This window comes from Paramisgurnus dabryanus, chromosome 16 (genome assembly GCF_030506205.2).
Source record: "Paramisgurnus dabryanus chromosome 16, PD_genome_1.1, whole genome shotgun sequence".
In the NCBI taxonomy this organism is placed as follows: Eukaryota; Metazoa; Chordata; class Actinopteri; order Cypriniformes; family Cobitidae; genus Paramisgurnus; species Paramisgurnus dabryanus.
Window position 1 is genome coordinate 34991711 of NC_133352.1, and position 13232 is coordinate 35004942.

The following is a 13232-nucleotide window of genomic DNA, read 5'->3' on the forward strand; positions in this document are numbered from 1 at the left end:
GTTTTGGTTGTAATATATGGGAATTTAAATTCAGTGGACATCTGTAAATTTCAGTTGTTGCAGACTCCATGTGGATTTGATGGCACGTCTTTATAAGCAATAATAATTCAATGAGACATTTGTTTGGTCCTGTAGGAGATCCCATTCTATCACATCTGGAGCGGCTCTCAGCGGACCTTACACTGCACCTTCACACTGGAGAGACAGAACCTGAGCATCTGTGATCTCACCTGTACACTGTGTGTGTGGCAAGTAGAAGGAGAGGGACAGAGCATCAGCCTGGATTTTAACATCTCAAAGGTAACTGAGCCCACCTGCAGTATGATCCGTCAATGAACAGTTTAGGACATCATCCTCTGTCAAGCTGCTTTGGGAATATGATACATTTTGGGTAAAGTATTCAATCTCAAATTGTGGGTTAGATTTGCTCGCTTTGGTTTTTGTGGCCCAGACTGTGAAAACCCAGCTATAGACATTTTTGCAATGTACATATAATTGTCCTACGTTAAATCTATGTAAAATATAACCATGATATCTTTAATGGTGCATTCACACCAGCCGCGGTAGAGGCGGCAAAAACGTGCTATTCATGTTTAGTTGGACGCTTGAACATTTGAGTGTACTCGCTTCATTCGCGTGTGAAAGCCTAGTCATTAAATTTGCTTCATGGGAGGGGCTTCTGCGACCCCGCTGAGACTCCGCTCACTTCCTGTAATCACGTCACTACTACAGCAAGGTCCTGATTGGTTAATGCGGTGCAGAATCTGCCAAAGTTCAGATTTTTCAACACTCAATTCGCGCCACAGGATGCCAATTTGTGACTTTGCATTGACTTAACATCACTCGCGCTTGCCGCCTCTACTGCGTCTGGTGTGAACCCTGCATGACATTGACTGAGTAAGGTCATGACAAAGATTGAAATAGGGATGCACACTGCAAAAAATTATTTTCTAGAAAAAAAATACTTTGTATTTTTGTCTTGTTTTCAGTAAAAATATAAAAAAAATCTGAAATTAAGATGCTTTTTCTTGATGGGCAAAATGCTCCAAGAAAATAAGCCTAGTTTTTTTACCAAAAATTTCAAATTTAAGTGATTTTGTGCATAAAACAAGCAAAAAACAAATCTGCCAATGCACTGTAAAAAATACTTTGCTGCCTTAAAATTTTTTGTTGAATCAACTCAGATTTACAAGTCATTTCAACTTACTATTATTTATCTTGACTAGAGATGAGTTGTTATAACTACAGATGAGTTGTTATTAGGGCTGGGCCGATACCACTTTTTCATGTCTGATACCGATCTCGATACCACAAATTTGAGTATCTGTCGATACCGATACCGATCCAATACCATCTCTATCACCATTTTAATAAATTAAGCTGCAAATAACACATTTGTTAGCCGTACAAAAAGCAAATTTAAGACTCAGTGAAACATTGTGCAATACTGCTGCTTCATTTTTATTTAAATGTTTCAAACAGACTAGAGGCAACATTTTTAGTTAGTCAGCAAAACAATTCAAAATGTTAAGGTGTAACTTTGGACAATTTAAAGTGCAACTTTGTGCAAATTCATGTTGCTCAGCAAGTCGCGCTTTACCCCAAGTTGCCATGACAAGGTATGTGTTGGTATTGGATCGGATTGTACTCCCCGGCCTCTTCGATATTCGATCCAGCCTTTTTCGCAAATATCGGACTAATATTGATACCAAATATCGTATCGGCCCACCCCTAGTTGTTATAACTTATAAAATTAAGTTGACTTTCTCAACTATATTTTATAAGTTGTGACAACTTCTCTTTGTTGACATGACTTGTAAATCTGAGTTGATTTAACAAAACATTTTAAGGCAGCAAAGTATTTTTTACAGTGTGGGGTAAGCAAAAAAATCTTGAACATTTTTCTTAAACACTAAATTCAAGAAAAATTTACTTAGCCCATTGGCAGATTTTTTTTTGCTTGTTTTATGCACAAAATCACTTTCAGACAAGAATTTGATATTTTTTGTATAAAAACTAGACTTATTTTCTTGTGTCGTTTTGCTCATCAAGAAAAAGCATCTTAATTTAAGAATTTTTTTATAATTTTCCTGAAAACAAAAATACTAAGAAAGTCTTTTCTTGAAAATAATTTTTTGCAGTGCACCAAAAGGAAAATTCTTGTCCGAAACTGAATAAATGAAAAACTAAGTCGAATACCGAATTTTTTCTTTCATTTTGCTAATTATTTTGCCAATTTTCTCACCATAGCATTTTTAGAATGTCATTTTTACTATATTTATTTCACATTATTTAACAATGAAATTTATTTTACATTATAGGGTCCTTTGCACCTGGTCACTTTTCTGATCAGATAGCTATAGATGGACTTGTTAAAACTGTTCCAGTTACATTCAACCACATAAATCTTGGCTAAACTTATATTAACCCCATCTTCTATTCCCGTGCAAAATGCAAATAAAATATTCATTATTGCGCCTTAAGAGACTTACAACAACACTTATATACCACTGTCTGTTGAGCAGCGGACGCGCGCCTGCGTGCACCAATGATGCGCGGGTTAATGTATAAACAACCCGCACCCGACTGACGTTTTTAACTAACCCGCCCACAACTCGGACCCCAAAAAACCCCAAAAACTATGGTACCCGACCAGCTTCCTGGTCCGCATTTTTTAAAAATAGTAAGTGCTCAACGTATCGTCCTTGGCACCTTTTTTAAACGACCCACGACCGCAACCCGAATATCATGAAAAATATTTCGGATGACTCGTAACCGTGGGTGACCGCAGGCACCCGCTCATTTTGGATCAACCCACGCATCACTGGCGTGAACGGTCAAACACAAGCAAAGGGAGAGAAAAAGACGGCGGCAAGATTGACAGGAGATGACAGAGGAAAATGCGCTCAACAAAGCAGTCTAACAAAAAGCTTATTGGTAATAATGGTTTTATTTCTGGTTTATTATAGGTGTGTTTGTCATTGTAGGAGTGGTTTTAGGAAGTTTTTATTATATACTGCTGACGCTCTTTGTATCGTTCTATGACATGAGATGAAGAGCTAAAGTCTCTTGTTCTCATGCTTTCAGCAAACAGATACCGAGGATCGTCGCCATGTCTCATACTGCATGGTGCATGGTGTTCAGGATGTCTTGATTTTAAATGATAAATGAAACTTGTAGTGCTGTATGTTGTTGCGTCTTTCTCAGACAGATTAATGTGCTTTTACCGACATGTTTGCTGCATTTGCGCGCCTCTCACTCTACGCTGGTTAATTCGATCACGTCATGAAAGACCTCATTGTTCAGTAAAATGTATTCAGTCATTTAACTTGTTCAGCTCAACACCAAAAATGAGTGTTTTGCTATTTTCGGCAAAATATTTTTGGTTGCCGAACATTTGGTGCATCCTTAGATTGATATGTACGCGAAATAAAAATTTGATGGCTCATAATCTCATCATTGGATTAAAAGACTTTATCTTGAATTTTACAGATGGTCACAAATTAAACAAAATTTTTTATTGAACTTTAATTTGAATTCACATTGAGTCCCTGTGGCTGAACTGGATTGATTTAGCAGTGCAAAAGATTTGCAAACGCTTGATCCACATGCTGATAAAATGAAGAGCTTGTTATGCACTTCCCAGGCAGATTCCCGGATAGGCCTTATCCTTGTTCCAGACTAAAATGCATTCAAAAACGCCTTCTATTGACATATCTTAACATATATCACTGCCATTGTTTTGTCTCAAGTCTCACTGTTGTTGTTTTTTTTTAAGGTTGGTTTTTAAAAACTCTGTCCAGGAAACCGCCTCTAAAGGGGATCGCACACCGGCCGCGTCGCTCAGCGCCACGCCGTTCTAAAAAAATCGAACACATTGTTTTCTATGAGTATACGCACACCGGCGCCGCCAGGTGGCGCCTGTCCGCGCTGCCCAGCTGTGACTCAGGAAGTTGCTCAAATCCCTGTCGCGCCACACAGCGCCACTCACACAGTTTCACATTAAATAACATCATATTTGTCCCGAATCATTAACGATTAATATTGGCTGCTAACGTATATTTTGCATTTTGAAGTAGACGCTATCTGACGAAGCTCGCGCTATTTAATGTGCACTTCCGGTTTACAATACCTCCGAGTTGTCCTAGACGCGACGCGGCGTGACGCTGCGCGGCTGGTGTGTGATCCCCTTAAGGGTTTGCCAAATGTGTATTTTGGTTTTATTTATTCAAGGTTTTGGTTTGAATTTTACATTGAATTTGTCTAAGTTACCATAATAAATTGAATGAAATTGAATTGTCTGTCCAGGACATCAGACCACTGGACTCAGATTTCCTGATGATGGACAACTGTACCCCTGCCCTGGCTGGCCCGAGTGCGTTCCAGATCCCTTACCTCATCCGACAGAAGATCTGCAGCAGTCTGGACGCCCCCTGCCCCAACGGAGCCGACTGGAGACTACTGGCTCAGAGACTGAAACTCGACAGGTACGATGCTGGATGCTTCGGTCACGCTGCACATTAATCAACTTAGTTTTTTCCAATTCGATCTTTGGGACTGAGCGTTTGCACTGACATTTTGAGGAAAACTAAGCCAAACAGTGTAGTCAATATCTGATGTGTATACACCCAGGAAGCAATCCTCTTTAACAAAAGATAAAGATTTTGGTTTGGGGGTGGGGATATTGTTTTTGCGAATGTGATTCCTAGAGCAGATAGTCTTGATGATTTTCTGTACTTACATATTAAATTCAGACTTGCACAGGAAATTGCAATGCGGTGATTTAATTACTCTTCCATTGAACTTTCTCCTGGTAAATGGAAGATAATGGGCGGACTTCATTTGTCCAATAACATTCGCTTGCTCCAATTAATTACAATTTAAAGTGTTGTGGTTTGTGTTCAATTAGTCCAAAACGATCAATTTTCATTTACTTAAAGCACAGATTTCACAAAGGCGGAAATGGTTTTGAACAATTCTCCCTTAAGATCCCTCTGAAAATGTTTTTTTGGTCTTAAAAGCAGCGAATATGGCGAAGCTTTTCTCACTAAGAACAGAGCACATGTAGAAAACAACACTTAAAGCCCCAGGCATTCGAGGTACAAAAAAAGCTGTTAGATCGAACAACCCACTTCAGCTTCCCTTTGGGAGATGCATCTCGCAACATCTAATACGCTGCAAAAAGGGGTTGCTTTGTTCTTATTGATCAGCTTTGATCCGAAAGGTTCAGGGTGGTCAATGGAAAAGGTCACATGCAACCTGGGCTTTACCCTTTTAGAGGACTGAGACCCACAGTGGATAATTCATCAAATGAAAAGGACGGCTGCTTTAACAAAAGAGAGATGAACATATTTACAGATAGTATATAACTGTTTTAATGGAGAAAAATAATGTATATTCCTCTGTGGAGAATCTAATGTGTCTCACCAGACCAACTTGCATGGATTTTCTGCTCTTGTTACAAATGGAAAGACGGAGAGGCTCGTATAGCTTACAATTCAAGCTAAGCAACAATAACTTACAAGTTCTCTGCAATCATTTCATAACTTTTTACAGCTAAACAGATTAATCGTAACTCATTGCATTCCTCTCATGGCTTCTGCTGTGTCTGGTTTATGCGTTGTCATTATTTTCATGACAATTAAGCACATTTTCCTCCAAAGGTCATGCCTGCATTCAATCTCTATGGTATTTTGGCACAAATCCATCTGTCACTTAGTAGGAGCTCGCCAGATGCCAACATGGGCAGGATGTGTGCCATGCCCTCGTCATAAAACACCATTAACAAAATTACACACTGCAAAAATAAAAAATGAATTATTGTCTTATTTTCAGTGCAATTATCTAAAAATTCTCTAATGAAAATGCATTTTCTTAATGAGCAAAATGACCTAAGAAAATAAGTCTAGATTTAAAGTGAATTTGTGCTTAAAACAAGCAAAAAATAAATAAAGATCTACCAATAGGGTAAGAAACTTTTTTTTAAATACGTTTACTTTTTTCTTAAACACTTAATTCAAGAAAAAAAAGAAAAAAAATTCTACCCAATTGGCAGATTTTTATTTTTTTCTGCTTGTTTTAAGCACAAATTTACAGAGCCTCTAGGGTGAAATTGGAGTAAAAAAATCTAAAGTTTAGTTTCATGTGTTCATGTAAAACTTTCATGTGCTCACGTAAAACTTTCATGTGCTCACGTAAAACGTTCATGTGCTCCCGCAAAACCTTCATGTGCAGAATTCTTTTTTTGTGAAGTTTAACAACTCTTACGTGAATCTACGCGAAACTAGTTTAAGTGCACGCGAAAGTTTCACGTGAGTACGCGTAACTAAACTTTAAAAAAAAATCTTCACGTGCGCATACTGTACAAAAGTTTTACGTGACCACGCGATAGTTTCACGTGCGCACGCGAAACTAATCTCGATAGTTTCACGCGATAATACTTTCATTTTTGCTCCATGTCCCCTTAGGGGTTCTGTACAAATTCACTTAAAATTGAAAATCTAAAAACTAGACTTATTTTCTTAGGTCATTCTGCTCATCAAGAAAATTCTGATTTAAGATTTAACCTCTAAAAATTCTTAAACCAAGACGAATTTTCTTGATGAGCAAAATGAGTCTAGTTTTTAGACAAAAAAATATATTTTAAGTGAATTTGTGCTTAAAACAAGCAAAAAAAAATAAGAGTTTGCCAATGGAGTAAGAAAAAAATATTAAAATAAATTAACTTTTTTCTTAAACACTTAATTCAAGAAAAAAGAAAGACAAATTCTTACCCCATTGGCAGATTTCTCATCAAGAAAATTCATCTATATTTAAGATTTAACCTTCTTAGACCTGGATGTCCACATACGTACATCAATTTTTTTTTTTTTTTTGCACCACATTGCAAAAAATAATTTTCAAGAAAAAAAAATCTTAGTATTTTTGTCTTGTTTTTAGTAAAAATATCAAATTTTTTTTAAATTAAGATGCTTTTTCTTGATGAGCAAAACGACCCAAGAAAATAAGTCTAGTTTTTGGACAAAAAATATCAAATGTAAGTGATTTTTTTGCATAAAACAAGAAAAAAATCTGCAAATGGGGTAAGCAAAAAATAATTTTTCTTAAACACTAAATTCAAGAAAAATTCAAGAAAAATTAGCTTACCCCATTGGCAGATTTTTTTTGTTTGTTTTATGGACAAAATCACTTAAATTTGATATTTTTGGTCTAAAAACTAGACCTATTTTCTCAGGTTATTTTGCTCATCAAGAAAATTCATTTTGATTTAAGATTTACCTTATGTGGACATCAATTTTTTTTGCACCATAATACTTAATTCTGTGTAACTGGAACCTGTTGTACCCAAACATGGACACTTGCACTGCAAAAAAAAAGACTTTTTTAAATTAGTTTTTTTGTCTTGTTTTCAGTAGAAATATAAAAAATTCTTAAACCAAAATGTTTTTTTTGTTGATGTGCAAAATGACTTAGTACCGAGCCCCTAAGGTGACATTGGAGTAAAAAAAATCGAAAGTTTAGTTTCATGTGCTCACGTGAAACTTTCATGTGCTAACGCAAAACCTTCATGTGCAGAAATTTTTTTTTTAAGTTAAGTTTTGCGTGCTCGCGTGAAACTATCGTGTGCGCACGTGAAACTTTCGCTTGTTTCGCGATAGTTTCAGGTGAACACGCGATAGTTTCACGTGTTAGCGTGATAACTTCACGTGAGCACGCGAAACTAAACTTTAAAAAAAAATTCTTCACATGAAGGTTTCGCGTGAGCACATGAAAGTTTTGCGTGAGCACATGAAAGTTTCACGTAAGCACATGAAACTAACCTTTATTTAATTTTTGCTCCATGTCCCCTTAGGGGCTCGGTAACTTAGTCTAGTTTTAAGACAAAAACACACAATTTAAGTGAATTTGTGTTTAAAACAAGCAAAAATATCTGCCAATTGGGTGAGAAAATTATCCTTGAATTAAGTTTTTAAGAAAAAAGTAAACTTTAAAAAAAGTTATTTCAAGTTTTTTTTCTTACCCTATTGGCAAATCTTTATTTATTTTGCTTGCTTTATGCACAAATTCACTTAAATTGTATATTGGTTGTCTAAAAACTATTTTAGGTCATTTTCTCATCAAGAAAATACATCTTAAATTAAGAATTTTTTTGATATTTTGTGAAAAAAAAGACAAAAATACTAAGTAAGAAAGTCATTTTTTGCAGTGTACACTGCTTCATGTTCAAAGAAAAATAACTGTTTTTTATATTTATTGGTTCTTCCTAACTCCCAAATAGCTGGAAGAAATCAGAAAAAAAGACAAACCAAAGCTCGGGTCTTAGGAGGTTAATTACATTTGTAGATATTTGTACTGAAAACAAGACAAAAATACTTAGTAAGAAAATCATTTTTTGAATGCAGAAAGTAAAAACTTAATCCAGACTGCTTCCAAATGTAAAAAATGTAGTACCAACCTCATCTTATTATCATAACAACAAAATGGTTTGTGACACTGCAACACATAACAATGAAAAAAATCCCCAATGTTTCATGTGTTAATTTTATTAACAAGACCCTTGCATTTCTTGAAATCTTTACCACCGTTTCTCATACAGTTGTGATTTCCTTTGCGTTTTTCTCCACAGGCACATGAGTTTCTTCGCATCTAAATCCAGTCCCACATCAGTGATCCTGGACTTATGGGAAGCTCAGCACTTCCACAGCGGTAATCTCAATCAGCTCGCCGCCGTGATGGCCGAGATCGGCAAACAGGAAGCCATGATATTCCTGGTGTCAGACGGCGAGTGCTGACACGTTAAGACTGGCCGTCTCTCCGAGTGATGGGGTTGGGGGAAAGATGCGACCCTCTGCCCGCCCCGCCACAGACGAGAAACAAATCAAAGAACAGGGTTTACCCAACTATATGAGGCCACTTCCCCAGCGAATAGGGAAAAGAAATAGACAACCTGCCAGAGCTTTTAGATGTACTGTGACTGAATCAAATGGCCCCTCTCTCAGAACAAAAATAACGGTGTATAGTCAATTCCAGAAATGGCCTCAGCTGACCAATACGATATATGTTTGTGTTAGGCACATTGATATTTTAATATCGGACTGGCAACTAAAACGAAACGAACGGTATGGAACGAAACGCAATGTCGTCCAAGTCCGCCACATCGGTAAGGAGAATATTTAGCAAATTCTGATATGTGACATGCATTTTGTAAATGTGCACCATTTAGCAATATCCAATCACGACAATTTCCTTTGGCCGCACATCTGCTTATCTCACAAAGCATTTGACACGAGAGCAGATTTTAGTCAATTTCAGGTCAGAAACATTAATAAAGAAAGCAAAACTGTGGTTTTTGTCAGAGCCATTCGGTTTTAATTCTGCCCCTGTGCACTTACAGTATGTATTTTACTACATAAAGCCATAAAGTCCAAAAATTCACCTCGATGCATTAAGTGTGTTCTGATCTGGATCGATCATCAGAAAATAGCACAGCTTTCTCTGAATCATTTGATGTTAAAGACAAATTGGTGATCGAGGACCTTGGACGTTTTCATAAACACCATGTTTGCTTGTTTTTATAGATTTTGGGTCAAATGTTCTACAAAGAGAATCCCCTGATTGTAGATTTGTCATCTAAATTTTAATTTGAAGTTTATTACGAAGGAAGATTTTGATTCTGATAAACAGAAAATGCAATACAACCAAATGCATCATTTTCATTCATATTTTGTCTAAAAAGCCATTTCGGCTCCAGGGCAAACTCTTATCTGTAGGAGAAAGAAGATTTTCACTCCCACTTCCCAAACAGCAAACGTTTCATCCAAGAAAACTTAATCAAAACCCGTCATATTTTTCAACCGTGTTGTTTGTGGTATCCTGTCACACTCGATAGATTTCACAACACATCTTTGCTCTGACTCACGGCACCGTGAATGTGCATTACACACTTTCAAGATTGTCCGATTTTTTTGAATGTGCGCGCATTTCATTTTATATGAAGGATGATCTGCGAGTTACAGCTATAGATCACAGATTGGCCGCTTTGATCTGGGATGCAACGTGAGAAATCGATAAATTTCTCAAAGAGAAGGCCAAATTGTAATATTTTTATGATCATTGTGCTCATCGTGTTCGTGATGCAAATTTTTCCGTTAATACATAACACACATCTGCAGCTACCAAAGCCTATGAGCCATCTGGAGCATTTAATTCCTATGCGTGCCGTCGTGAACGTTTAGTTTTTCTTTCGCTATGTCATCGCTTCGGGTCGCGTTTTAGTTTTGAGCATTAAAACGATTTAAATATTTAATACAGCACTTTGTAAAGTAATTGTAAATGATATTTTAATAACGAGCCAAAAAAGACAACTGACGTAACATTCGTCTAAGTATAACCTGTGAAGTGTTCGCCTACTGTTCATTGGTTATATAGCACTGAGTTCATTATGAAGTGTTTGAGGTTTCGACTGTTTTTCAGTAAGTTCGTATAATGACGTTATTTTTTTGTCCTGTTGCTATATGGGTAATTAATCGTCAGACTCCTACGAAATCTCAACACAATGTTGTGCGATGCACCAGTACTTGCCGGCAAGAGTATTTTAGGGGATTTAATGCTGCGAATGCATTTTCAGATTCCCTCAGATAACCCTCAGGTTTACAAACAGGAGCTCAGTTGAAGCAGACTCGACAGGTTACGCATTTTTAAGCGCGTTTTCTTTATGGAGTGCATAAATTATGAATTTCTCACCGGCATAAAAAAATCATCCCAGCAGCCCATCGTTACAAACCAGAAGTCTGTTCGGCTTACGAGCGATGAATACGGCAGCAGAAGTTTTATTTATGATACAAAAGCTGATCTCTTTTCACGACTGTACATTTCGTCAGCCTCATTCATAGCTGTTTTGTGTACGAGTGTGTGCTATTTACTTTTCATTCTTTCTTTTTCTAAAAACAGTAGAATTGTGTACCCGTGAATGTTCTTCGATTCGATTTTTTATGTTCCTTGCCTTTCTGCAAGTCAAAATGCTGTATAACATGCCACAGCGCTTATGCAATTGTATAATTCTTTTCTATTCATTTTTGTAACGTTAATTTTTCATTTACCTTGTCAATGTAAATCGTCAATGATTTTGTGGTAATAGGAAGCCGTCTTTCTTTCGCGGAAGGTTTTCTGTACTCTTTGGACAATGATATGGATTTGTGGGTAGAATTTTGGAAATTCGTTTCTAAGTGCTTTCAAGTATTTACTTGGCCTTATGTATATATCTCTATGAAATTTCAGAAAAGGTATGTATAGTAATTGAACCTAAAATGGATGTAAATAAATTATATATTGTTAAAAGAGGAGTCGAGTGATTTGTGTAAACGCAGGCTACTCATTTTCACATCTGACATTTGATTTATTCTGTAAACTTTGGTAGCCTTTGGAATAATCTTGACTTGCATGGTAAACATTCAGGGTCAACAATGTCTGTTATATGTAAAATAAATGCTTTTCAGTGCTTTAATACACTGAAAAAAAGTTAACTTAAAAATATTTTGAGTTAACTTAAAAATGTTAGTTGACAATTTTTACACAACTTTTTTGAGTAATATTTTAAACTCTTTACCCGCCATTGACGAGTTTTCTCCTCAATTAAGAGAAAACGCTTCCTTGCATTTTAACGGCAATCCTTATTTCCCCTATTATCCATTCATCATTTATCAAAAATGCATACGTTCTATTCATAAAACGAACGTTCACACAGAAAACGCATGTATCTCTTTCTTTCAGATGTGAAATCTATAAATCACAAATTAACTTGTACTGAGCAGTTCCAGATCTCCACCTTTAAACAATGCATAATTAATGTCATAAAAAAAGAGTGTCAATGTCAATTGTCAATGTTTAAACACTTTTCGAGCAGCAAGAATGGCCTATTTTCCAAAAAACTGTAAGAATCGTATAAGCAAAAGTGTGTATGTCTGCCCTGATGGTCACGTAAAAAAAAAAAAAAACGTTTTTTATAAATGCGAACGTTTTTCAGCTTTGCTCAAAATTTGGTATTTTTGATGAAACCTACATATATGAGCAGTGATAAGAGAACAAATGAAACTTTTTTAAAAAAGTGTCTGTTCTTTCATTTTGATATATTTTGTTTATATATATATATATATATATATATATATATATATATATATATATATATATATAATTAAGAATAATTTTTCTGGAATGATTTTCTGGAATGATTTTCTGTGAAAATCTAGAAAAAAGGTTGGCTTTGGCTGGCAACTTAAAAAAAAAAAAAAACGCTGGCGGGGAAGATTTGAATAAAATTTTAAGGCAACCGTAACTCATTTGTTTAACGCTTTGCCCGCCATTGATGAGTTAACTCGTTTTTAAGAAAAAATGCTCCCCTGTCAATGACGAGTATTTTCGGCTTTCCGCAATACACTGCAAAAAATTTTTTTCAAAAAATTCTTAAATGAAGATGCTTTTTTCTTTATGAGCAAAACGACCCAATAAAATAAGTCTAGTTTTTACACCAAAAATATCAAATTTAAGTGATTTTGTGCATAAAACAAGCGAAAAAAAATCTGCTAATGGGGTAAGCAAATTTTTCTTACATTTTTCTTGACTTTAGTGTTTAAGAAAAATGTTCAAGATTTTTTGCATACCCCATTGGCAGATTTTTTGCTTGTTTTATGCATAAAATTACTTAAATTTGATATGTATGGAATAAAAACTAGACTTATTTTCTTGGGTCATTTTGCTCAACAAGAAAAATACATTTTTTTCTTGCAAATAATTTTTTTGCAGTGTACCGTTATTATCGGTATCCACTACTTATAAAACCCGGAAGTATCACCCTAGGGCAAACAGCTGTATGTCAGTGTAAGTTTTGAGGATTGCGCTCTCTATCAAAAGTCCTTAAAAAAAAACACAATTAATTTTGTGTTTTTGAAGAAACTTCCCCATATTTGAGAGGTTACAAAAAGAGAGCTAATGAAGGTAGGATGAAACGTTTTTTGTTTGAAAATATTGTTTCATTTGATATATTGTATGTTTATATATTTTAGGAACAACATTTTCTGGAAAGCATTAAACTTTTGTAAAAAATTATGAAAAAATGCTGGCGCTGGCTGGCAACATTATTAAAAACACGCTGCCCGGGAAAGAGTTAAGATGAACCAACAAATCTTTTTTTTAAAGTGTACAGTTTGGTAAGCAAGAAAAGTCAGCACAAAGCAAAA

The 13232-nt window shown here is 35.7% G+C and overlaps 1 protein-coding gene across 4 annotated transcripts in view; it reads left to right on the forward strand.

Annotated features, from left to right (window-relative positions):
• unc5a (unc-5 netrin receptor A) overlaps positions 1 to 11390 on the forward strand; it is a 241245-nt gene extending 229855 nt beyond the window's left edge. Inside the window, exons 14-16 of one of the 4 annotated variants that reach the window (XM_065263955.2) lie at positions 136 to 300; positions 4309 to 4487; positions 8627 to 11390. In XM_065263955.2, coding sequence (XP_065120027.2) covers positions 136 to 300; positions 4309 to 4487; positions 8627 to 8792 — 510 coding nt within the window. In that variant the 3' untranslated portion in view covers positions 8793 to 11390. The remainder of the gene's footprint in view (positions 1 to 135; positions 301 to 4308; positions 4488 to 8626) is intronic. The other 3 variants (XM_065263957.2, XM_065263956.2, XM_065263958.2) reach the window with 3 other exon arrangements.
• The last annotated feature ends 1842 nt before the right edge of the window (positions 11391 to 13232 follow it).